This window comes from Ictidomys tridecemlineatus, chromosome 2 (genome assembly GCF_052094955.1).
Source record: "Ictidomys tridecemlineatus isolate mIctTri1 chromosome 2, mIctTri1.hap1, whole genome shotgun sequence".
NCBI classification, from domain to species: domain Eukaryota; kingdom Metazoa; phylum Chordata; class Mammalia; order Rodentia; family Sciuridae; genus Ictidomys; species Ictidomys tridecemlineatus.
Genome location: NC_135478.1, coordinates 107250082 through 107276307, shown reverse-complemented (window position 1 = coordinate 107276307; position 26226 = coordinate 107250082). Strand labels below are relative to the sequence as shown.

At 51.3% G+C, this 26226-nt stretch overlaps 1 protein-coding gene and 1 long non-coding RNA gene across 15 annotated transcripts in view; one reads left to right on the top strand and one right to left on the bottom strand.

Moving 5' to 3' along the window:
• The window catches only part of Golga3 (golgin A3), a 45341-nt gene extending 25404 nt beyond the window's left edge, over positions 1-19937 (top strand). For all 7 annotated transcript variants that reach the window (XM_021733946.3, XM_040292081.2, XM_005336355.5 and 4 more), the window contains 14 exons: positions 53-421; positions 2236-2313; positions 3152-3415; positions 4473-4567; positions 5542-5758; positions 9310-9453; positions 10267-10464; positions 11250-11366; positions 13503-13642; positions 14285-14417; positions 14728-14850; positions 15302-15463; positions 16090-16253; positions 16882-19937. In XM_021733946.3, coding sequence (XP_021589621.2) covers positions 53-421; positions 2236-2313; positions 3152-3415; positions 4473-4567; positions 5542-5758; positions 9310-9453; positions 10267-10464; positions 11250-11366; positions 13503-13642; positions 14285-14417; positions 14728-14850; positions 15302-15463; positions 16090-16253; positions 16882-17053 — 2376 coding nt within the window. In that variant the 3' untranslated portion in view covers positions 17054-19937. The remainder of the gene's footprint in view (positions 1-52; positions 422-2235; positions 2314-3151; positions 3416-4472; positions 4568-5541; positions 5759-9309; positions 9454-10266; positions 10465-11249; positions 11367-13502; positions 13643-14284; positions 14418-14727; positions 14851-15301; positions 15464-16089; positions 16254-16881) is intronic.
• Positions 7097-26082, bottom strand: LOC110599227 (uncharacterized). 8 transcript variants are annotated; one of them, XR_013434933.1, is made up of 6 exons: positions 25733-26076; positions 22647-22836; positions 21635-22063; positions 20287-20456; positions 15917-16039; positions 15236-15723 (listed from the first exon to the last, which is right to left on the bottom strand). It is a non-coding gene; the product is annotated as an uncharacterized LOC110599227 (long non-coding RNA). The 8 variants fall into 8 exon arrangements; XR_013434932.1 differs by having other exon boundaries at positions 21890-22063; positions 25733-26074; XR_013434935.1 differs by having other exon boundaries at positions 20287-22063; positions 25595-26082.
• Positions 26083-26226: the final 144 nt, after the last annotated feature.

The window sequence follows — 26226 nt, the reverse complement described above, 5'->3', positions numbered from 1 at the left end:
ATTCTTGGGGCAGGGTGAAGAGAGCCTATCAGGCCTGTCTGCTGCTTTGCAGGTGAAGCTGACTGTGCACCAGCGGGACCAGCAGCTGGCGGCCCTACAACAGGAACATGTGGAGCTGATGGGGCAGCTCACCGCCACACAGGAGGCCCTGCAGGCCCGGGGGCAGGCCCTCGATGACCTGCACATGCGCTACGATGAGTTGCAGGTGCGGCTGGAGGAGCTGCAGGGGGAGGCTGCCTCCAGGGAGGACGAGATCCACTTCCTACAGAAAGAGAAGATTGTCTTGGAGGTGGCTCTGCAGGCGGCCAGGAGTGACAAGGAGGATCTGGACCAGGAAGCAAGACGCTTGGAGGAAGGTACCGAAGAGACCTCAGGACGCCTGGAGCAGATGAGACAAGAGCTGGCTGTGAAGTCCAGCCAGGTAACCCTATCCACTGCTGTCACGTCTTGAGCTGATGGTGACCACTGAGTCCTTTATTTTGTCATATTCTTTCATAAATGTGGGTGAACTATGGAGGAATGCCAGTGGCTTGTGCTCTGCCTGCTCTTGGGCTTGCTGCTGAGCCTGGAGAAACCAGTTGTGGACAACTGAGTTTCCTTTGGAGCTGTTGAAAGTAGTCTTCCAAGAACCATCAGTTCTGTTGAGGTTGTGGACTCAAGGAGAAGCTGCAGGAAACAAGGTTTCTGGTAGTGTGTGGAGTGGGACAGGCAGTGGCGTGACTGACATAGGCCTGGGTCCTCTGCCATGCTGTGCTGCTGGGTGAGAGCACAAGTCTGGTGAGCAGGACATAACTTGGGTAACTAGTGCTGGGACTGGGGGCAGATGGGAGGAGGATGACCTGGAGGTAAGGTCAGCCTCTGGGTGGCTGTCTTTAGATTAGCACAGAAGGGTCACAGAGAGGGCTTCACTGGTACCTTTCCCTCAGGGGTGACCAATTTAGAGGGAACATCAGAGATCTTTATTGTCATCTGGTAAAAGGACTCTGCCTGCATTGCTACTGATAGTTGCCCGTGGATGCTCTCGGGTTGTGATGATTTCCCAGAGGTACCTGGAGGGTACAGGCTGGTTTCTCTAGCACAATGGGAAGCTGTTCTCAAGTCTCATTGCTGACCAAGGGGATCAGAGGCAGTCCAGCTGGGAAACAGAGCTGCCTTCCAGCCACCGAGTGCCCAGCAGCTGGCCATCCCTTCTAGCCTTGTCCAAATGTCACATCCTCAGGCCTCTGAGACAACTCTGTCCACATAGAATTTCAAGGCTTGAGGACTCTGGCTCCCTTTGCCTCCTTTCAGTCTTTCACTGCTTTAGGGTCACAGGCATGTGATGAGTAGGGAGGTGGCATTTCTGAGCAGCAGGGGGATTCCTGGGGAGAAACTCAGAACCACTCATGCCAGGGAAGAGTGGCCCCATGACCCCTGGGCTTTCGGGGAATGATGTGGACACAGAGCCACATCCCTGAGCCCATAGCCCCAGACGGGTCTGCTGATGTCTCCTGTTTCTGTCACTTGGTAGCCTAGGGAGTCTTCCTGCTGTGTCACATGGCTGCTTCAGGAGCATTTGTTGTGGTGGCTGAGAGTGTAGCCTGGCAGTGGGGTGCTTGCCTGGCATTCCCGAGGCCTTAGGCTCCATACTAGCACTGTGCTGGTTTTTGAATCCTGGGACTCTCCATGTGCAGATCTGATAGGGCAGGTCTAGCTCCTGGGAATGTAGTCCTCACAAGCTTCTGGGCAGTGGGGGTGGATGAGTAGTGGGTATGTAGGGCCTGGGGGCCTTCAGACCCTGCCGTGGACCCACCTGCCACCTGTTTTATAAGTTGAGGCTAACTGGAATAGGCCCTGCTTAGTCCTTTACACACTGTCTGTGGGGTTTTTTGTGTGCTGCCAGATGAGAGCTGAGAAGCTATGGCAGACTGTGTTGTGGTTACAAAGCTGATGATGTTTTCTCTCTGGCCACTCCAGGAAAGACCCACAGACCCCTAGGCTGCAGCATCCCTTCCCTGCCCCTTCCCTCACCTCCTGCTCCCTTCTCAGCTCCCTCCCTGTCCCTTCACCTATGTGCTCTTAGTGGCAAGGAAGGAGGACACAGGGCCTGAACCCTTGAGCTCTTCTAAGCAGCCCTTGGGCATCATCGGCCTTTGGTTGCAAAGCCAAGGCCTTCTCTGCAGGAGGTTGGCTCCTAGGAAATGCAGCTGGTCACAGGTCCTGGAACCCAGGCCACTCTGCAAATCTGTCCTACAGGTAGAGACCTTGCAGCAGGAGATGGCCTCCCTGAGGAAGCAGACGCAGAAGGTGAAAGAGCAGTTTCTTCAGCAGAAGGTAAGACTCGGGTATATTCAGGGGAGACAGGCATCACCCACAGTCCTTGAGGCCTTTGTGCTTCAGGGCAGGAGGCAGGCACCAGGTCCCCCTTGCCCTTTTGCAGCTTTTGGCTAATTCTGTGTGCACTTCCCTCCCCCACTGCAGTCTCTGTGGGGTCAGCCTAGCTCGCAGCAGTGAGGTGGGGGCTGACCTTCACAGGGTGCTTGTGGGGCCTATAACTGCAGCTCCTTCAGGATGCCCCATTACTGTCACTCAGAGAGCTATGTGTGCTCCGCTGTTACTACCACGTTGCGTTTGCTGTCTTGGATATCTTTGAAAAATTCACACCATGGTCCACCATTAAAACAAGTTATAGTGTACCCAAAAGGCACAAGACATACACTCTGAGAGCCTATGTTCCCTGCTGGACTCTGACTCCACACTTTCTTGCAGAGCACCAGACACCCCATGGGGTCTGAGAAAGGAAGACCCCTCAAAGCAGTGCCATGAATGGTGTTTCATTTTATTTCTGAGGGGCACGCAAGGGATTACCTGTCAGAAGCCAAGCAACACAACCAAAGGGAGAACTTTCCAGAGTCCTTGAGGTAGACAAGCTGCCTAGGAAGCCGACAGGATGCCTCAGGTCACCTAGATTTGTCAGGGCTTGGGCATCGTCTAGTGCTTAAAGCAGTGGTGTGCCTCGGTCAGCAGTGTCTCACCTTGGAGAGTGGGTGCTTGCCTTCAGCTCAGAGGAGTTATTACCTATGTAAATGGCAAGTATTTTTATTTAAGCCAGTTTGACCCTGGAGGAGACCCCACTTGATCGTTGTTATGTGGCTCATGTCTCATCTGGCAGGTGATGGTGGAGGCTTATCGACGAGATGCCAACTCTAAAGACCAGCTTATCAGTGAACTGAAGGCCACAAGGAAGCGGCTGGATGCAGAGATGAAGGAACTGAGGCAGGAGCTCATCAGAGTGCACGGGGAGAAGAAGGCTGTGGAGGTGGAGCACTCTCGCTTGCAGAAGGAGGCCGCCCAGGCCCACCAGCAGATGGTGGGTCTCCAGGGGCACCTCCAGGCAATGCAGAAGGAGCGTGACGAGATGGAGATGCACTTGCAGGTCTGCAGAATGGACCAGAGGGCTTCTGGGGAGTTGTGGAGGTGCAGCTGAATATGCATTGGGGTGGGGGGTAGCCCAGAGAGGCTGTTGGATACATAGTCTGGAACAGGGTTCCACCTCTGGGAGTCCTTGCTATCATCCTGGTAGGGCAGACAGGTAAGGCTGTCACATGAAGGGGACAAGCAAGGTACACTGCATGAGTCTGGAGGTACCACCTTTGTGATAGGATGTGGTTAGCTATTGTCTGAGCTGAGAGCTGCACAAAGTCAGAGGTGGGCAGAAAGATAGGAGGGAACCCTCATAGAGATCCTGAGTTCTGGCAGGGTGGGAGCCAGAGGCATCATGGAGCTGCCATAACACCTTGGCAGCCGTGCTGGGGCAAGCCTGGCTGTCTCCTAAGCAAGGGGTGCTGGTGAGCGAGGATGACTGGGTGGTGGGACAGGTGAGCCTGGAGGCAAGGGTCAATGGGGTGTGGGCTGAGGGCCTCCTGTCCAAGTGCAAGCTGGATGAGGCTTCCTGAGATTAGAAGTTGAGAAGAATCATGCTATTGGGGACGTGGTAGGCAGGATGTTAAAGGGCTCCTTTTGTAGATGATGTATCAGAAGGCCCTGAGAGACCAGGGTGCCTGACGTGTCCCTGAAAGGATCACTGTTGAGCTGATGGTGTCTTGTCAGCATCGGGAAGCACAGGTGGAGTGGGGCCTGACCCAGGGCACAGGAGCAATCTCGGCCAGCCAGGGTCTGGTGGAGGGTGAGGTTGGTTGAGGCCAGGATCAAGCCCAGGTCTGGGTGGAACTTGGTCCCTGTGCTGCTATGGCTGAGCCACTCCTGGAAGAGTTACTTGCAGAACGGACCAAAAAAGCCAGCAAAAGAGAAGATAGGAAGCCATACAAAGAGCAGGTCCTGGTCAGGTCTGGGGATGGTCCTGGGGGCTTTCCCCACTGTGCCCTGGTGTGCTGGACGTGGCATCCAGGTCCTTGGGCCTGTTGAGCGTCATTTCTCAAAGGCACAGTTGCAGAGCGGCTCTGCACATCTCACATGCCTTCCTTTTCTTGAAGTCCTTGCAGTTCGACAAAGAACAGATGGCTGCTCTGTCGGAGGCCAATGAGGAGCTGAAGAAACAAGTCGAAGAGCTACAGCAAGAGGCCAAGAAGTAAGTCTGCCATGGTAGCAGTGCCATCCAAGCACAAGGTCCATCCACATGTGGCTGGGGGCCCTGATGCCTTGGTCTCTTGGGCCGTGGAAAGGCTGCCTAGGAAGTCCCACTGTGATTTGGCACTCGGATTTTCTGCAGAGCAATCCCAGAATTTATAAGTAGATTTGCTAAGTCATCCCTAACAAAACCTCCCCGTTTTAATTGATGATCATTTTTGTGCTACTTGGGGATGGCACCCAAGGCCTTGTGTATGCTGAGCAGGCACTCTAACCATCTGAGCTACCCCCAGCCTAAAATTTCTCCTCCTGATTTTATCTCTGTTCAACCTTTTGTGCTGTGCTCTTGCAGTAGTATCTTCCTTCCTATTCCCTCCCCCTGGGGTGGGGCTTAGGTAGTTGTCCTTTGCACCTTTATGCTCCTATCACCTAAGCATACAGCCCTCGAGGCAGCCTTTGGGGCCTTCCTGCTGCATTCATGTGCTGTGCCCCATGTCTTTTATCGACTGGTGGTGTGGCTGGCTGGTGGTGTCCATGTGAAATCTTGAATTCCTTGGTGATCTTTGGGAAGGATGTTGGATCTTTTTGGTAGGTGGAGGGAGGCTGTGTCTTTGCTCTCACAAGATCATTTTAAAACCACCTGAGCAGTAGCAGATCTGGTGGTGGTGGATGTGGTTCCCAGCCAGGGAGCTCTTGCCCCTTCTCTGGCTCCACAGGGATATCTGGCACAAAGGCGTTCCTTTCCCTCACTGCACCTGCACCAGGACAGGCATGCGCTTGCCCAGGCCTTTACATAGAAGCCAGGCGGTGGGGTTGAGCTGAGGCAGTGTCTCCTCTCTGGGTCTTGGGGTCTGCTTCCCTGCCTGGCGCATGAGGGTGGACTGGAATGCACTGTGCTCACACTTGGTGTGCCAGGAAGTTGGGCAGGCACACTGCCAGCTCAGCTTCCTCCTCTGCCTCTCTGGTGGTGTACAGGGCCATCACAGAACAGAAGCAGAAGATGAAACGGCTGGGATCAGACCTGACCAGTGCCCAGAAGGAGATGAAGACCAAGCATAAAGCTTACGAGAACGCCGTGAGCATCCTCAGCCGCCGCCTGCAGGAGGCCCTGGCTGCCAAGGAGTCTGCAGACACAGAGCTGAGCCAGCTCAGAGCTCAGAGTGCTGTTGGCGGCAGTGACCCTGCGCTACATGTAGGTAAACACCACGCCCCTCCTGCTCAGGGTGCTGAAGACCAAGTGTAGGGAAAGGACATTTCATAAACATTTTCTTTCTCTAAACCCTCTTGGTCCTGGTCTTTGAACCCAGGGAGCTTCCCCAGTGGACTGTACTCCCAGCCCTTTTTCCTGTTTTTGTTTTTCTGGATACTTGGGATTGAACCCAGGGGTGCTTTACCACTGAGCTGCATCTCCAGTTCTTTTTATTTTCTATTTTGGAACAAGGTATGGCTAAGTTGTGGAGAATCTCAGTAAGTAACTGAGACTGGGGTTGAGCTGGTGATCCTCTTGCCTCAGCCTCCTAAAGTCACTTGTGATCACAGGTATGCACCACCACACCTACTGATGCTTTCTATTTGAGACAGGGCCTTGTTAGTTGCCCAGACTAGCCTTCCTCTTGTGATCTTCCTGCCTCAGCCTTCAGAGTTGCTGGGATTAGAGGTGGGCGCCAGCATGCCTGGCTCTGTAATGGGGTCTTAAAGGTGGTGGTGGTCTCCCACCTGTTCCTCGGTGTTTGCCTCTGCATGTTGCTGCAGTTGTGCTTGTGGGGCTGGGCCTGGGTCTCTGCATCCTCTGCCTTCCATCCACCCCAGGGTGGTCCTATAGACCTCCTTGCTGTGTCGTGCTGGAGTGGGGCTACAGGGCACCTGCCAAGCAGGAGCATTGGCCCTTTGGTCTCAGCCCCAGGAGAGCCCCAGCTGTGGGTCCTTTTCTTTACTTACCCAAGACTCCATTTAGGGCTTTCCTACTTGCAGGGGAGGCCCAGCAGCTGGGCAGGTGGAGAGACCACCACCTTCTTTAAGACCCCATTACAGATGGGGAAGAGCAGGCTCAGGTGATGCAGCCCAGCCAGCTTCCCCCATTCTGGCCTTCATCCCGGCTGTGGCCTTGGTCCAGCTGCCATTCTCGTCCCCTTCTCTCTATGTGAGCCTGCCTTGCTCACCCCTGCCGACCCCTTCAATCCAGCGGGGGCAAGATGAACGAGTGGAAGGGGTGTGAGGCTCTGGTGCCTTATCCACAGGATAAAGCCCTGGACTCTCTTACCCTCCTCCAATTTTTTTCCTTCTCACCTGGGCCAGGACTGCACATAGGCTTGGGAGGGGGAGCAGTTGGGCCAAGGAACCTTGCCCACCAGATCTCACCTCACAGGGATGGTTTTCAGGGATTCTTTAGAGCAGTGGATTCAAATCTTGTCAGTCGAGAAACTGACAAAAAGTTTCCAAGCGGTACATGGTTCTCTTTCTCTCTTAATTTTAAAAAGAAAACCCCAGAAACATGTTGTATTTGTGTAAATGAGGGTATACCAAAGGGTGGCCAGTTTTGCTTTACAAGCTTGAGAAGAATATTGGTAATTCTACACATACATATACACACACACTCGAGAGCATACGTATGTATGTCCCAAGCCAACAATGGGACTTTGTTTTCATTGCAAATAAATATTTTTTTCTTTTAAAACCGAAGAGGGAAGAACTGAAATGTGTAGGTGTGCTGTTGGTGCATGCCTTTAATGACGTGTGTGTAGTATCCCACCTGGCCCTCCTGAAGTGTGTATGGTCTGCGGTATGGACTGTGCATCCAGGAGCCGCAGTGGTTTGGAGACATTCAGCCACTACCTTGGGGGGGGCGGGGAGGCAGGCCCTGCCCCTGAACTCCCATTGTCTCTGCACTGCCCAGGGCCTGGGAGTGGAGGCACTGACAGAGGAGGCATGGTGACTGGTGCTCACTGGGGCTTGCAGCGAGGTACAAGGGGCCAAGGCCAGTGTCAGCATGGTCCAAGAAAGCTTTTGAGGACAAGGAGGTGCTGGAGGGACAAAGGGGGCATCTTGGGTGGGCAGGTGCAGCGATGGGGGCTATCACAGCTGCTTGGGCTTGGCCTTGCCCTTGCCCATGGTGAAACTCAAGACAACTGTGTGGGGCGTGAGTCCAGTACTCTCCTGTCCTGGGACAGTGACAGGCAGTGAGTTGGGAAAGTGAGGTGGGCAAGGCTGTAACAGGAAGGCCGGGGGACTCTGCTGCAGGTGCTGAGAGCTGGTGAGAGTAGGCTAAGCACAGAATGGGAAGCAGGCTGCTGGGAGCAGCGGGGTGGGTGGGTTTGGGACCATATGGGGTGAGGGGTGGACAACTGAATTGGGTGGCTGGGAAAGAATCAGAGCTTGAGGTCAGGGTTGAGAAAGTGGAGGCTCAGAAATGAGGGCTGGGCAGGACCAGGTGGGGTGGTGCAGCCAGAGCCTTTCCTGCTGCTCTCAGCACCATGAGGGAGCCTTTGCCTTACTGTAGGATGAACAGGGGCTGTGGCTGGGGGAGGTGGAGGCCCAGGGCCAGAAGGGCATCTTGTGCTCCCAGGAGCGCCCAGCACTCGCTAGCAGGAGACCTGCTCCTGTATTTCCTCCTGGACAGCTTGATTCTTACTGTCTTTCACTTTTACTAGTAGGTGTTCAATTCTATCTGACTGAATTCCTCTTTGCATCACATTTGATATCTTGTCTTCATCATGACATCTCTTCTTACATGTGGTTTTTCTCCATCTCCCATTGTCCTGTCCACATAAGAGTTTCTGAGTAGGAAGTGACTACATCGTAACATGGTGCTTTCTTGGCCAGTTGAATAAAGTAAACATTCCTCCCAGGTACTCTATAAAATATCAAGGGGCGTCTATTCAATCATGCTCCTTTCTGCTATAAAATGTGTCTTTCTTTTTAGCCCGTTGGGTCACCTGGTGAGGGCAGCAGGCTCAGGGCTCTCTGGAGGCTTTGGCTAAAGGCTGGCACAGCTAGCAGCTCAGGCTGTGTTCCATCTGTAGCGCCACCACTATTAAGGTGCTGCTTGGGCAGGTTGTGGGTCTTCTGATGCTCAGCATGATGAAGCCAGGGCTGGCACCATGGCCCCACCTGTAATCCCACCCACTCAGGAGGCTGAGACGGGAGGATCTCAAGTTCAAGCCAACCTGGGCAACTTAGCAAGACCCTGTCTCAAAATAAAACATAAAAGGAGGATGGGGTGTACCTCAATGGTAGAGCATGGCAGGCAAAAAAAAAAAAAGAGTCAAAGAGTAGAACCTTCTCCTAAGGTGACTGAGTGACACCTAGAAAGTGCTTGAAACAGTCTGTCACTATGGTGGCTGTAATGCTGGTGCACATGTGTGAGCGCAGGCATGAGTGTATGAGCAGTGTCTGCAGAGATGTGTATGCATGTGAGCAAGCATGTGTGCAGTGTTCTGTTGCACTGAATGCTGCTTACTTGCTATTTGATGATAATTTACAGAGTTATGGGTCAGAGTTCTTTCTGTGTTTTCAAAGCATTTAACTCAAAAAGGTTTCTTCATTTATCCTGTAGTACCTGGGGGTCACTAGTACACATGCTGTGGATAATGGTCTCACATCCTTTCTCGAGAGAGAGGGAAGCGTTGTGGGGATGGGATCCGGCCTATGGCCACAAAGCTTCATGCCTGCAGGTGCCGCAGCAAGAGAGAGGGTGAGGGCCTGCCCTGAGCCAGTGATCAACATGCTTTCCCATCTGGCTATTAGGAGAGGATCCAGGCCCTGGAGGTGGAGCTGCAGAGCGTTGGCCATAGCAAGATGCTGCTGGAGAAGGAGCTGCAGGAGGTGATTGCGACGACCAGCCAGGAGCTAGAGGAGTCCCGGGAGAAGGTGCTGGAGCTGGAGGATGAGGTAACTGCCATGCGTCCTGGACACCGAGCCTCATGTGGCACTTGGTCACTTCCTAACCATGGGCAAAGTAGACTGTTACCAGCACTATGGCAACAGTGACAATGGTTACAGCCACTAACGTGCCCATAGAGCAGCCATTGGGATAACCACCTTCCAGTTAGAATGCCGGTACCAGGGACTGAACCAGGGGTGCTCCATCACTGAGCCACATCCCCGGCCTTTTTTATTTTTTATTTTGAGTCTGATTAAGGGTCTAAGTTTCTTAGGGCCTCACTAAGTTGCTGAGGCTGGCCTTGAACTTGAGCTTCTTCTGCCTCTTCCTGAGAGTCACTGGAATTATAAGTATGTGCCACAGCTGCTGGCGAGAGTGCGGTTTGCACATTAGAAACCCAACTTAACCTCTCAGATGTCTCAGAACTGAGAGACAGTCAGGCTCCCATGTCCTGACTGTCTGTACTATATTGTTGACACTGTCACAGCTGCTTACCTGGCCCATATGTCAGGTAGGGTTTGTCAGTTTCTGGGGCTGGGTGCTTTGTTTAAGGGTCCTGTCCTGTCCTGAAATGAGTGTGGCTACAGCTAGCTTGGTTCTCTGCCACATGCCGAATGCCTTGGCCTGGGCTAAGGCAATGGCCAGACCAACTTCTGGAAGCCTGTGGTACCAGGAGAGCAGTGGCCACTGAGCCTCTTGGGTCACGAGCCAAGGGAAGGTTGTCCTGTTTCCATACTGGCCCTTCCTGTCAAAATTGTGGTGTGTGCCATGATTTCATCCAGCAGAGCTTGTCATTGTACAGTTACTCTGATGTGTTTCAGCTTCAAGAGTCCAGAGGTTTCAGACGGAAGATAAAGCGCCTTGAAGAATCAAATAAGAAGCTGGCTCTTGAGTTAGAGCACGAGAGAGGGAAGCTCACAGGCCTCGGACAATCCAATGCTGCTTTGCGGGAACACAACAGCATCTTAGAGACAGCGCTGGCCAAGAGGGAGGCCGACTTGGTCCAGCTGAATCTCCAGGTATTCACACTCATCTGCCAGGATGGAATGAGGGCTGCTGTGGGCTGCGTACACTCAGTGTCCTGCTGTATCAGATCATTGTAGTTCCTCCAGGAGAGGCACAGCATCTATCAGGGAGAAGGGAACAGGCTTAGAGAATCTGGTTATTCCATGGCCTGAGTCCCTAGTCAGTGTGCAGCTTCACAGGTTCTGTGAGGGGGCTGTGAGGTCAGGCAAAGCGGTTTTCAGCTGTGAACGGTAATGTGTGTGGTGGACACTACCTGAAGCCCTCGTGGGATTTAGAGCAGGATACCTGGAGCCCTGGCTGCATCTTGCTGCAAACCTTGTTCTTGGCTGCAGTTACATAGTGGCTGTGGGAATTGCAGCAGTGTCTAGGTGTCTCAGGGAAGTCTTCACAGTGGCTACTCAAGGCCACAGTGCCCCCAGCCTTTGAGCATATAGTGTCTGGGGAGTTTGGTGACGTGCATTCTGCCCTGGCCTCATCCCTCCATTCTTACTTTGCTTTCTTACATTTGTGTTTGTAGCCTGGTTTCTGTGGCCTTTGTGGTACCCACCAATCTTGAATGTGACCAAGTAACCATACTCCTATGATTTCAGATTTCTGCCTTTGTAGCAGTGTTCTCCAGAGGTGGGATTCTCTCTCCTCTTCTGACTAGTGCCCTCTCTGGTGAGGCACTGTGGCCGTGGTGTGTGTGCTCGCTATAAGGGGCCCCATGCTTCATCACAGGTTATGTAGGTGTTGGGATTCCTGAGATATCTGTCTATCCCTATGCACTACAACCTAGGTACAGGCAGTTCTGCAACGGAAAGAAGAGGAGGATCGCCAGATGAAGCAGCTCGTCCAGGCTTTACAAATCTCCTTAGAGAAGGAGAAGGTGGAGGTGAACAGCCTCAAGCAGCAGGTATGTGGCCATGTCCAACTGCTTTCAAATTTGTAGAACCTTCAGCTCTTTCAGTGCCAGATAGTCACCTGGGTGCCCTTTATATCTACAGAACTTTGCTGTAGGGAGAAGAGTTGTCATCACAGTGTTGTAACAGGCTACAGAGGACCTGGCATTGTCAGCAGAAGAGGGTGTCAGATTAAGTGACCATATGGTGTAGCTTGGGCCATATGTACATGTGCACGTTCATCTTTACTAGAAAAAGTTGTTCTTTTGTAGACAAGTTTCAAAAGCATACTTCTTGTTGGTGTTAAGGAGCAGACGGAAACATGTTTGCATCTGACCTTTTTATGCAGAGAGACAGCTTCTTGTGGCTGGCTCCTTCTCCTGCTCTGTGTGTTTGCTGATGTGTCAGGTGAATGCCGTCTCAGCAGTGGCATGTTCTGACCACTATTTGCTCCACCATAAGCCTATTGGTCCTCACCTTTCTCTGCTGTTAGAATGTGCACTTCCTGGCAGTGCCCCAGTGCACATCTTCTCCCCCACCACTCTCTCTTTTTTTTTTTTTTTTTTTTTGCGGTGCTGAGGATGGAACCCCAGGTCTAGCACATGCTAGGCAAACACTGTGTTTCTGAGCTACACCCCCAACCTAACACAAGCGCATCTCAATGCTTACATACCAGAGGGAGTACTTGGGAAGAACTGTCTTTATCTCTGGAAAAATGTGGGAAGGGACACATTATTTTTCCTTTGAACTTTGAATTGCAGCCGTGTTTGGTAGTATGTGTCTGTTATCCCATCTATTCAGGAGACTAAGGCAGGAAGATTTCAAGTTCCAGGCCAGCCTGGGTAACTTAGTGAGACCCTGTCTCAAAATAAAAAGTGAAAAGGGATGGAGAGCTTAGCTCATTGGTAGAGCTGTCGTGTTCCACGACTAAACACTTGGGATCATTCCAGGTAAACTAAGCTGCATGAAATAACCACACAGAGACAAAGAAATACCTTTTTCTTTGGGTCCTGTGATGGCTCCTCTGACCTTAGGGATCCATGCAAAGAGAAAGAGGAGCATTTGCTGAACCCTTTTATTGGGAAGAAGCCATTCAAATGAGGTAGGATTACAAGGGAACCCGTGAGTGTAGCTCAACCCTTCTGGGTGCCGCCTACACCTAGGGCCACTCCCAGGGCCACATCTTATTATCCCAGTGAGGGAAAAGACTGAGTCAGGTCCATGGCACTACTGCGCCAGACTACAGTGATCTTTCAGATCCCCATGGTGCATCAGGACTTAAAGGTGAGTGCATTTGGAGTGGCTCCCCAAATATAGCCCCCTGGGTTCAATCCCCAGTGCCACAATTGATCGATCAATCAATCAGTCAATAAATAGAAAGAAATTCATAGTAAAAATACTGGGGAAATGATATATGCAGACTTCAATTTCTTTTTCTTTCGTACCAGGGATTGAACCCAGGGACACTTTACCACTGAGCCACATCCCTAGCCCTTTTATTTTTTATTTTGAGACACGATCTTGCTAAGTTGCTGATCTGACCTTGAACTTGGGATCCTTCTGCCTCAGCTTCCCAAGTCACTGGGATTACAGGCATGTACCACTATGCCCAGCTATTACAAATGCTTTTGTTAAATTTTATTTTAAAATAAAGTACTTGGTAGGACAATTAGACAAGAAAATTAAAGTATTGGGAAAAAATATGTTTGTGATACTTAAAAATTTACTTATCTTTTTGGAAATATTGAGAGAATTTATTTTAACAGCAGTGAGATTTCAGAAAGGAGACTAGTTACATCATAAATAGAATTAACAGCCACATTATTGTTAGAGGGTATAATGCAAAAGTAGATTGTTCTCAGAATTCACAAGCTGTGGATAAACTCAACTGGAAACATGTAGATATGCTGGAAGAATTTGGAAACTGTTTAGACTAAGGGAACCATGAATAGACCTGTAAATTTGATAGGCACTAGCAACCACTTCTGATGCACTCCCCTGTGCTGAGCATTGGGGCAGGGGATTGGTGGGGCTTCAGTGCTGGTGCTTGGGCACCATTGAGCCTTGGGTGTCCTGTCCAGAAAAAGGTATTTCTCTGTCTCTGTGTGTTTACTTCATCATTTTAACATCAGCTTCCTGCCTCCTTCCAGGTGGCTGCTGCCAGGGCAGAAGCTGGACACAACCGCCGCCACTTCAAGGCAGCCGCTTTGGAGCTGAGCGAAGTGAAGAAGGAGCTGCAAGCCAAGGAGCACCTTGTGCAGACGCTGCAGGCTGAGGCCGATGAGCTCCAGTGAGTGCCAAGGCCTGGGGAGGGCCAGCACTGCCAGTTGGGGACCATGCGCGCGCAGTGCATCCTGAGCAGGCAGAGCTATGTGAGCCCCTTCCAGGTCTCTAATTCACACCCACATGGGGAGACTCCTGCCTGCTACCAAACTGCCGAATACTGAGGGGCCAGTCCCAGTGTCCTGACCCCCTCTGAGAAAGCCCAGGCTTTACTCTGGTTGCCTCACTCCTTCCTGCCTTGCTTGACCTTCCCAAGACAGAAGCTGCCCAGGGCAAAGACTCACCCTGGGACTGTGCCCTGGACACTGAGAGGATCACTGATCTCACTAGTGCAGCACAGTCAGACACGTAGAGGGTATGGCTGTGCCATGCCCAGAGCTGCGTGCGCGCGCACACACACACGAGCAGCTCTAGAGGTCCCTCTTACTGGATCTTGGCATGGTCACTCAGCACCATAATATAAATTGTATGAACAAAGCATGTCTCTTGGAGGACTTTGCAGGGTTGGCCACGGCACCCAGTCATCAATTGTCTCTGGGGAGCAGTCTGGGTCTCACCAGGATGGCCATAATCCACAGGCTTCATTTTAGAATGGGGTGGCAAGTTGGGAGGATGCTGACATTTCATTCTTACCTTTTTTTAATGCCAGGATTCGGGAGGGGAAACATTCCCAGGAGATAGCACAGTTCCAGGCAGAGCTGGCAGAGGCCCGGACTCAGCTTCAGCTCCTACAGAAGCAGCTGGACATGCAGCTCAGCCAGGAGCCCACAGGGAGCCAAGAGGTGAGAGCTGGGCCCTATCTGCTTGAAGAATATTTTTTTTTTCCTAAATATGATATTAAAAGATGTGCAGAAACCAGGTGCAGTGGTGTACACCTGTAATCCCTATGATTTGGGAGGCCAAGGCCAGAGGATTGTGAGTTTAAAGCCAGCCTAGGCAACTAAGCGAGTCCCTGTTTAAAAATAAAATAAAATAAAGGCTGGGAATGTAACTCAGTGGTAGAATGTCCCTGGGTTCAATCCCCAGCACCACCAAAAACAGAAGAATACCTATTTAACGTTTTCTTGATCACGTGACTTTTTTTCACTTTAGATGGAAAATCTCAAATGGGAGTTGGATCAGAAAGAGCGAGAAATCCAGTCCTTGAAGCAGCAGCTGGACTTGACAGAGCAACAGGGCAGGAAGGAACTGGAAGGAACACAGCAGTCATTACAGGTGACCATCCCCAGACTCTAGGGGGCAGTTGCTGCAGGTGGCTCTCATGCAGGTGGACTGCGGGCTCTGGAGTTTGAGTTAAGAGTGTGCAGGGTGTGATCATCACTAGATCCTTCACAGCCTGGAGAACTCGAGAGGGAACTGCTGGGCTGGAAACATCCTGTGATTCACTGTGTAAAAGTCAGGCCCTCACCAGCCCATTGGTGCATGCTTACAATCCCAGCAACCTGGGAGGCTGAGGCAGGAGGATTTCAAGTTTAGCAAGGCCCTGTCTCAGAACAAGGCCTGACTTGAACCCGGAGGTACACTTCCTGACTCAGAGGTAAGTGTACCTCCAGGTTCAATCACTAGTACCAAAAAAGAAAAAAGAAGAGTCCTTCGGAACTCAATAGAAACAGATCTTAGCAGTGTTTAATCATTCCCTTTTCTGAATCCAAATCTACTTTTCTAGAATATCAAGTCTGAGTTGGAGACGGTGCAGGAAGACCTGTCCATGACCCAGAAGGATAAATTTATGCTTCAAGCCAAAGTGTCGGAACTGAAGAGCAACATGAAGACCCTGCTTCAGCAGAACCAGCAGCTGCAGCTGGACCTCCGGCACCGTGTGGCCAAGGTGGTATCCAGGCCCACCACCTTTCAGGCTGACTGACTATGCCCGAGGTTTTCCTGAGCGAGAGGCTGGCAGACTTTCTAGGCACGCACACATGGCCGCTACATGAGATGATATGGGGCAGCTGCTAGGGCAGAGTCCTAGTTTGGTGCCTTTTCCAGTAGAATGTCGGCTTTTCCAAAATTCAAATTCCTTCTGCACTCCATCTTCGGGAGTTGTCACAGGGGCAGGTGCAGAGAATTCTCTCAGGCATCATTTGCTATCTGTGGAAAAGTTTTGGGTTTAGAGAGTCTGAGCAGCTGGGAAATGTACCTGATTTCCTAGGGAAGCCCAGTGTCAAGGCTGTGGGTTTAGGGGATGCTCTTGAATGAGGCTCTAGGGTCCGGTGGGTCCCCCCAAGGGTCTGGGCTCAGGTTGTTTGTGTTTAGTGTGTGCATTCGGAATTGAGCTGTTTACCAGCCAACTTCTTCAACTCCTCCTGTGATAGTCGGGCTGTGCTGATGCGAAGGCTAGGACAGTCTCCTTTCTGGGGTCTTCTGCCATGTGGGGGTCTTCTGGCTCCTGTTGTGACAGCAGTAACTGATGGGGGGTGGACACGGGGAAACTAATGACATGTTTTTAATGAACAGAGGAAGGAGCCAAAAGGTGAGGCCAGCTCCCCAGGCCCTGCAACACCCATCAGGATCCCAGACTGCCCCGTCCCAGCCTCGCTGCTGGAGGAGCTGCTGCGGCCTCCACCTGCCGTGAGCAAGGAGCCCCTCAAGAACCTCAACAGCTGTCTGCAGCAGCTCAAGTACGGTCCACATTCTGTGCTTTTAAAACAAATGGCTTGTCTGGCTGGAGGAGCTTCTTGTGCCACAGGGTGTGCCCACAGTGGGGGGCAAGCTTGCTCACAGGCAGGCCCTCACGCCACACCAGGCCAACGCTGCTCAGAGCAGACTGCCCTGACCAGCCTTTGGAATGAGAGACCACACGTATTGTACCTGTGCACTGTGGGTTGAGCCTCCTGACTCAGAACAGCAGAGGCCAGCGTCGCAGAGCACAGCCACCTGGGAGACCTCATAGGTGATACTGGGGGTGCAAGTCACACTGCACTGGCCTTGGGGCAGCTTCCACACAGCAACTTGGCTGGCCTCGGGCACTTAGGTCTTTGTTTCACACAGTCCCAGTGGAGGTAGGGCTCTCCCTGAAGCAGACACCTAAGCTAGATAGTATGCTGGTCTCCGCACAGAACAGAGAACAATGCTGAGAGCCCTGACCTATGACAGCAGCTGATTTTGTGGGACTGTGATAGAGATCCACTGTCATGCAGACATGGGGGATCCTGCTACCACACCTGAGCTTGGTAGGGGTTGTGAGTGTTGGCTTCTGCTTGGCCCTCCTGTGACCTGGGTTTCTCATGCTTCCTCCCGTCTCCCCAGGCAGGAGATGGACAGTCTGCAACGCCAGATGGAGGAGCACACCTTCACTGTGCACGAGTCCCTGTCCTCCTGGACGCAGGTGGAAGGCCCCGCAGGAGAGCAGGTGAATCCCAGGGCAAACCCAAGACAACAAGGTGGAAGCCGGGCTCCCCAAGGAGGACTGGACCAGTGACCGCACAGTGCTCACACCATGTGTACACAGCTGCTCCAAGGAACGCTCTTGCATCAGTGCTACTCCTTTGATGGTGTGCTCTGCATTTTCTGAGAGTGAAATTTGAGTTTTGCTTTTGCCTTTGATGAAGAATGAAACAACAGAGGGAGTGTTGAGGATGAGAGGAGTAGTCGTTTGAAATCACAAATGGCTTCCCACAAAGTAGCCAGACCTCAGGCCTGGCTTCGGGCTCAGTGAGGACTTGTATCTGTCTGACAGGTTATTTGCAGAAGGGGGCATCTTTGATTGACAGGGATGCTGCTCGTGGAGGGCCATGCCAGCAGCCAGCCCCTGCAGAGACTGCTCAGTAGGATCCTCTGGCAGCACATCCAGGCAGGCTGGGTGCGGTTCTCACTGTCCTGTCCACTCAATAAGAGCTCTCCTTTTCTGCAGAATGAATTTTTATTTGCACCTTTGGATTTTTATTTCATTTTTTTCAATAGCCATCCCATAATAGGATGTACATAGAAATACTGAAAATCATAACCTTTTAAAAGCATATGACTATATTATTTAAGAAGAATCTAATTGTCTTTTTATTGATTGCCTTTTGAAAAATTACTGTTGGAAAATAATGTACACGTAGGATGTAGGGATATCAGAAAATTATATTTTAAGAAGTATAGTTATTTTATTTACTCTACCTTCTAAAACCAAACATTCTTGCCCAGAGGAGGCTCCTTGTTTTCTAATTTTACTTTTTCCTGAGGGTTTTTGCTTCCTGCCCAGTGGTCTTCCTAAGTTTGTGACACAGGCCTGTCAGGTGCTGGCCCTGTGTGGGCCCACCCACTTTGGCTGACCACTGGGCTGGAGCAGGTGGGACCCTCAGTCAATCCCAGTGGTCCTAACAATCCCCAGGGGAAGAGGGCCTAACGTGTGTGGGTCACAGGCTTCTTGCTGTGCCCCCAACACCATGGTCATCAGGAGGCCCTGGTGTGGCCAGTGTCACCTGGTCAGAGGCCATGTCTGGAAGAGATGTGGTACCAGGGGAAGGCAGCTATGGTCTCTTGAGGAATAGGAGATTCAGAGACAAGTGCCTCTTCACTGTGGCACATTTTCCACCTAGAGGCAGTGCTGTATATACCAGCTGACTGGGAGAGTCCAGGTCTTTGTTTCTCCCTCAGTTGCTAGGAAAATCTAAAAATAGTATTTATTGTTTCAAGGTAGGAAGGAGAAAAAGAGGGGAGGTCCAGGTGACCCTCGTTCAGATCTGCCAGTCTACAGGTGAAGTTCTATGGTAGGGACCCACCTAGGCTTGCTGTGTCAGCAGAGTACTGGTGTCCTAGAGAGAACAACATGGAGTTTCCAAGCAGTTTGTGGTATGTTGTTAAAAGGTTGATTGATACGGCTAAAGTGGCATCACCATGAAGATGTGTGGCTTTTAAAAAAGTATTCCCTAGCAAATATTAGAACTTGTAAAATGTATATATCATCTGTACAGGGTTAATCTTGAAATGATACTTGAAAATTTCATTTTAAGTATATTTTATTTCTTAAGTTGGAAATTGTTTCTGACTAAATTGTTCTTGCACCATTAGAAAAGAAAAATGGAAGTTTATGTTCTTATTTATTTTGGCTGTTACCTTTTGTCTAGTCTGAGGCAAGACACATCCCTGGACTCACTGGGTGGCACGGCTGCTTTCTCCCTCTGTCTCAGCAGAGTCTCTGCACAAGCTCCCGTTTCTTCCTCCTAAGAGAGGATGTGCTTGTGGCCACCACTGGGCCCCATGTCTGTCTCCCTCCCTTGCTTGGCAGTCCTGGGCCTCACCTACCCTAGCTATCACTGCCCCGTGTGGGGCCCTGGTCAGCACTTCTGGGTTCCACCAAGGACCTGGCCTGTCTTGGCTCAGCCTGTGTCCTCAGTGGCTAGTGCAGCTGTGGCTTGAGGCTCATGCTGGAGCTGCCACTGCCCTTACGTTCTTTGAGGTTTTCTCGCTGCTGTTTTGGAAGGTTGAAGGCACTTTTCTGTCTCCAGGGGATCCCAGTTGGAACGAATGTTCCTCTGGGTAAAGTGCAAGTGACGAGTCTGGGTCTGGAGTGTGATTCTGCCAGGGTGGCTGTTGTCTGCATGGTGTTCGCCCTGTCCTGTTGCACGGAGCCATGGTACGTAGTTCAGGATGCCATTGCCTGGATTGCAGTAGGTCTCTGTTGATCTTTTTCTATGGTACCCATCAGATTGATGCCCCACACATCTTGCAGATTTATATGGCTTCGTTCCTCTTTAGAAGATGTTTTGATAGAATGGCAGCTGACTACCCAGGCCTGGGTCAGGGAGAGGGGCAGCCTATGGGCAGCCTCTGTGCTGGGATCGGGAAGCTTGTGGCTTGCCCTCGGTGGAAGGCTTATTCTCTGCAAAAGCCACAGCCTATAACATTACCATGGCACAGATTCCTATTTACATTTTTTTTTTAAAACAAAAATCAAGTGTCAAGGTTCTGGGAATGAAAGGGACCAGCGTATCTGAAAGGGAAGAGTCCTGGAGCCTTCCTACCAAGGACCCAGCAACGTGGATGCCTGTGGTGTGGGATCTTGGGCCCCATGCTAACAAGATCTCATTCTGTGGTGGTCTCAGGTTCTGATCGGATTCTTGAGGGTCCGTGTTTTAGAGGATCTAGGAAGTTCGTTGTTCACTGCCTTCTGCTGTTCCCTCATTTCTCATTCAGAGTTAGTCATTTCTATAAAAAAATCTTCTCACAAAAGGAGTCACTAGCTGGGGGCTGTTTGTGTGAAAGGTGTCACTGTGTGCAACAGATTGTAACTTTAAAAAGCATGTTGATTTTTTTTTTATAATATAAGCGTGCTTGGGAATTCCTTAAATTTTGTGCAATAAACTATTTTTGGTAAAGGTTTTCATATTTTATTGAGGGCATCATTGTGATATTTACATTTTGTCATTTGGGAGTGACTGTCATCTCTGTTGTCATACCCTGTTGTGTGTTAAGGAAATGCTGTTCTGCCAAGTTTATGGCAGGACGTGGAGTCTGGCTCCCTGTTGTTGCTGTGGATCTGCACTTGACCAGCCATCACATGGGCCAGGAGAGAAGGGGGCACGTGAGGCCACAGCTGGAGCATCTGCCTGAGGCTTCCTGGCCAGGATTTTTTTTTTTTTCCTTTCTGAGATGTATTTCTTTAAAATAAGTCATACAAATAGTTACAGTCACAAACATGATTTTAACCAAAGTATTGTAGCCTACCACATCAGCAGGACAGCGCAGCATGGGCAGGACTTCACCGCTGCCTTCCCCAGTCAGCGCAGGGAGCTCCTGACGCCTCTTCCTCTGAGCTGTTTGAGATGCTGTCTCCATTTCGAATAAGGGGGTTCATGCCAAAATCAGGAAAAGAGCTGTTGTTTTTCTGAATCATTCTAAAAATAAGACAAGCAGAGAGAAAAGACAGTACACAGTGCCACATGAAGGAAGCGGGAAGGACCCAAGTCCTGAGAAGGGGCTCCAGCATCCAGCAGAGGGAGCTGAAGACTGTACACAGACAAGACGTCTATGATAGAATTAACTACTAACTTTTGCTCAGAAAGGACGGCAAAGGACACAGGACAGTGAGCCAGCCCATGGGACAGGACAACTACAGTCAACATGGGAGGCTGCACTGCCTTTCGCCCTGCCCATGCCTGGGCCAGTCTCTGGAGCGCCAGGGCCCTGGGCACCTCTCGGCACACTCCTGGCTGAGGTGCAAGACGCCTTGAGGCTCACCGCTCCCCACAGACTACAGCTGATCTCTGTCCACCTTGAGCATGACAATTTGCTGGCCAGAGTCCTGCACGCCAGCTGCAGCTCTACCAGGTGGTCCCTGAGAACACAGGTCATGACGCTCCCATCTCAGCACTGTGGCTCTCCAGTGTCTTTTTTTTTTGTACTGGGGATTGAACCGAGGGGCACTCGACCACTGAGCACACCCACAGCCCTATTTTGTATTTGCTAAGTGCCTCCCATTGCTAAGGCTGGCTTTGAACTTTCCATCTTCCTGCCTCAGCCTTCCCAGCTGCATGTGTGATATACCTTGCTTCCCAGTCTTTCTCGTCTTTTTCGTTCCTTTCCTTTCTGTACTAGGATTGAACCCAGGGGTGCTCTACCACTGGGGCACATCCCCAGGCTTTTTTTTTTTTTAAGACAGGTTCCCACTAAATTGGCCAGGCTGGCCTGGAACTCGCCATCCTCCTACCTCTGCCTCCCAAGTAGCTAGGACTATGCCACCATGATTGTCCCACCCTTTATTTGAGGTCTGCTGACTGCAGTGCTGCAGTCTAACAATGCCCTGGCCACCTTTTCTGCCTTAACTTCTTTAGGCATTGAGGTTGTTCTGTTTCTGTATGCAGTGACCATGAGGGGTTTTATGTATTCAGAACTATTTCCAGCTGTATAAAAAGTTGGTAAGTGTTTGCAGGCACAGAACTAGTTGGCATATTAATCTTTGTTAAATAGCTGCTCTGTGCTCCAGCCTCTTACAGTGAGGATGTGGGAGTGGGCTTTGGTGGGACTTACTTTGGTGGACTTTGCGGGGGGGCTGTCAGGGATGGCCACACCCTACCTTCGTACAGCTGCCACCCAGTTAATCCTTTGAACACACAAACAGAGGTTTCCAGAGACTTGCAGGGGGTCCTGGGATGGAGCTCTACCACTGGGCTACTTCCCCAGTCCTTCTTTCTTTGAGAGAGGGTCTTGTTCAGTTGCCCTGCTGGCCTCCTGCTGCAGCCTCCCGAGCAACAGGGATGACAGGTGTGCACCACCCAGCATGCAGACTGGACAGACCAAGGTGCTTTTCCCCAGTACTTGGATGCCTCACCTTCATCCAACCCGCATAGCGCTTCCTTTGGCCTCCATGTGTGGGACAGGTGCTCTAGCGCCTGCAGGACCCACCTTAGCATTTTGGGCCCTGCTTCAGTGTGTCATTTCCTTGGCTCTGTGTGCCTGCCAGTCTTACCACAAGATGTAAGAAATCCAGCTAATGCAAAAAATGCTGAAAGTGAGAGAGGAAGGTGTCACTGGATGTTCCCGGATCCAGGGCTTATTCCAAAGCAGCCCCCCCACCTCCCGTGGATTAATACTGCTTTGCCTCACCTGCCTCAGTTTATCGTGAGGGTTAAATTGGAATATATATCTTTGGCTTATAAAGCATAAACCCTGGGGCTGTGAAGGGTCACTGGAAGTTCTTGGTGTGGCTCAGACCACGTCTGCACTATGCCCACCTGGGCCATTTCCTCTGATGGTACCAGCCTCCCTGAGTCTGCTCTGAGGTCACATCATGAAGGGAAGTTGCCTTGGGAGCATTCTTCCCCATAGTGTCACCACAGCTGGCTCTGGGCCAGCCTTCAGGTCCATCTGTGTGGCATGCACAGCCCCCATGGGCCTTTCCAGGGCACTTCTCGGGGCCTCCCCAAGTCCTCAGCCATGTCTGAGCCAAGGAGGCAGCTCCTGCCTCCCAGCACAGCCCCTCACCAAGGTCTTCACGCGCCACTAGGACACACAGGGCCTCTGCCCCGTCCCATCAGGGACAAAGTGAAGCAGGAGTTCAGAAAACTATCACCAAGAAAGAGAAATACCTCAAATCGCTCCTCCAAGGCTGCCATTCTTCCAGGCTTCATCTGCTCAGCCGTAGGAATCCAGCGCCACCTGGTGGACAAATCCTCTCACTTCTGCCTCATGGTAGATGGAGGCCAGCAGCAGAGCTGCTTACCCAGGGATCCCGACCTCCACCGTCTGACTCGTTCTGTTAACTGCACGTAGGTGGCACTGGGTGGGAGTGAGAAGACAGTGCCATCAGGACCCCATCATGACAGTACAGTCAGAAACCCCAAACTCAAGTGACTGAAATGAGACACTGGTCTTGCCGATGGCAGGTCAAGTGTAAGAAAACTGATGAGGGAGGCTTCACAGCTCTGGGGAGGAGGACCACTGTCGGCTCTCAGGCACAGCTGTTGTGAAGCGTGAGCACAAGACCCTGGCTCTCCTGTTGCATGGAGCAGCACAGGAGCTGGGCACCGCTCCTTGTAGAGGACATCTCTTCACCGTGGCTTATTCTCTCCATGGTTCTCTCGCACTCCAGGAACCCTCGGTGACTGGGAGACATCTGCCCCACTGAGAGGCCTTTGTGTAGATACAAGCTGGCAGCCGGGCTCCAGCAGTGATAGCTTCCCAGGACAGAGGCTCTGTGGCCAGGGCATGGCACACGCTGCCTCACTTCCAAGACAGGTACTCATTCCTGCTTCACCACAGGAATCGTTTGTCACCTAAATTCACCCAGAAAGCAGGTGATCCGGCCAGGCCTGGTTGGCCAGGCCTGGTGCTGTCACAAAGGCTGAATGGTAAATGTTGGGGACAGCCACGCTTACGGTACCATGCTCCCTAACTTAGGGTGGGGTTACCTGCTACCCGATGAACTACTGTAAGTTGAAGGTAAGTTGGAAATGCACTCAACACACCTACCCCCAGCACCACTGCCCAGCCACGCAGCACACGCCCTAAGCCAGTGCTGGCTGAGAGCTGTCCTGCTGCTGCCGGCACTAGGAGGTTTTCTTGGAAAGCTGGCCACTTTATACCACGGGAAAACAAAGAGGGTGTTAGAGTGGACATGTCGATGCACACCTGTGGTCCTAGCCACGCCCAGGCTGAAACTGGGAGATCTCCAGCTACAGCCCCTTCAGCAGCTCAGCAAGGTTGTGTCCAAAGAGTAAGGCTGGAGGTGTAGCTCAGTGGTGGAGCACCCCTGGGATGGAGCCCTAGTACCACAACAGAACACAAAAGGGCATAGTACCAAATGGTAAGGCTTCATCTAACGTCATTCTGTAAAAAATGTTGGCATAAACCAAAAACCACCTTTCAGTATGTGGTTTTATGAGTCTGACAAACGTGTGCCATGGTGCCATAAACCCTAACAAGTGGCCCAAGGCTCCAGTCAGCACCCCACTGGGGACAACTGCTGTCCTGAGGCTCACCACCATAAGCTCTGCCTATGCCTGCACTACCTTGTGGTCCTACACTAACAAGACAACTCCGAATCTGTGTACTCATGGATGACATTTGGGGTGTTCCCAGTTTTGAGGCTATTAGAATAACTTTGCTATGGACATTTTCAAATGACCCTCTGTTAATTTCCATTTTCACTCCTGAGTAAGTTCCTAGGGCTGCATTGTTGAGCCACAGGGAGGTGGTCTTGGTTCCTTGGGTGGGGGGCTAGGGACTATAACAAAGTGCTCTAAGGTGTGTGGCTTATAGACAATGGGAAACTTCTCAGTTCCTTCTCAGTCCAATATCTAGACACCTGTAGACACAGGATGCGTAAGGGCTGGGAAAGGCTAGGGGTCTTAGGCTCCTTTTCTAAGGGCTGTAATCCTATTTATGGGGGCTCTGCCCTAGGATGGGATCACCTCCACTGGCCTCATATCCTGATACCATTACCTTGGGAGTTAGGGTTTCAACACATTAAGTTTGGAGGACATGAACGTTCAGATAAGGGCAGAGTGACATCTTTAAAGTTTCTGCAAAGTGGTTATCTCACTTTACACTCCCACTAGCAGTGTCTGAGAGTTGCAAACCTTCTACATTCCTCGTAAAATTTGATATTGTCATTCTCTTAATTTTAGCTATTCTTGAAGGTATAAAGCAGTATCCATTGTGTGTGTGTGTGTGTGTGTGTGTGTGTGTGTGTGTGTTTGGCAATACTGGGAATTAAATCCAGAGATACTTTACCACTGTGCTACATCTAACAACTTTAAGACTTTTTACTTTTTCATTTTGAGACTCTTACTGAATTGCCCAGGCTAGCCTCAAACTTTGGATCCATCTGCCTGAGCCTGAGTGGCTGGAATTACAGATATGTGCCACCCACTTGATTTCATTGTGATTTTAAATCACATTTCATTCTTTTTAAATTTACTAACCCTTCCTTCTTTGTTGTTCCATCAACTGTTAATACCATCCAGTGATTTTTTTTCTTTAATGTGTGTGTGTGTGTGTGCATGTGCTTGTTATTGAACCCAGGGGTTCATTCTAAGCTTCATCCCCAGGGCATCCCCCATCAACTGTTGTTTTTGAGACAGTATCTTGTTAAGTGCTGAGGCTGGCCTTGAACTTGTCATCCTCCTGCCTCAACCTACCCAGTTGCTGGAATTACAAGTGTGCATCACAGTGCCTAGCTCAGATTTTTTTAAAAATCAAGGACATCAATTATATCTTAAAATTTTCCATTAAACACATATATGCTAGGTGTGGTGGTACACGCCTATAATTCCAGCTATTTAGGAGGTTGAGACAGGAGGATTGCAAGTTCAAGGCCAGCCTTAGCAGCTTAGCAAGATCCTGCCTCAAAAATACATATATATTATGAACTTATATGTGTGTGTGTGTATATATATATATATATATATATATATATATATATATATATATATATATATATATATATATATATATAATGAACTAGGGATAAAGCGCCCCTGATGAATCCCCCAGTAACACAGGCACAAAAAGTTACTATATAAATCTCACACACCTGACGGGTTTGAGAAGGGCAGGGCCCAGAAGCGCCTACCACAAGGGGCAGCACTACGGGGTGGGGGGGGGGGGCGGAGGGGCGCGGCCGCCGGGAGGGGAAGGACGGCAGAACTGGACCGCTCGCGGCTGTCCACACCTTGTGGCCTCAGGGACACCAGGCTAGTTCCTGTTCAGCCGTGAGATGGGCCAGGCACGTCCTGCACGGCTGTCGTTGAAACTGTGCCTGTCCCTCGTGCGTGGCCACTTGCCCTCTCTTTCTGGCTCGTCCCGCCTGGCAGCCCGCCTTGACTCTCCAGGTCCCAGTCCCCTCCCCTCCGCACCCGGGCACTCGCCTGCCCTCAGGTATGGAGGGCCTCGTAAAGGCTTCTCCGACGCCGGCTCTGGCGCTCCTGACACTTGCACCCGGACCATTGGAGCAGCCGGGGCTGAGGCGCCCGCGCCCCCCCCCCTCTGGCGGCCGCCCTGGGCGTTGCGCCCGACCCCGCCCAGCCGAGCGTGGCTGCGAGTCAGGTCCCCGCGGCCGCCCGCAACGCTGCCTGAGCTGCTGCCTACGCCACTGCCTGAGTCAGGCCCCGCGGCCGCCCGGAGCCGGGGCCGCTAGCCAGCCCCAACCTGCCCCGAGCGGGAGCC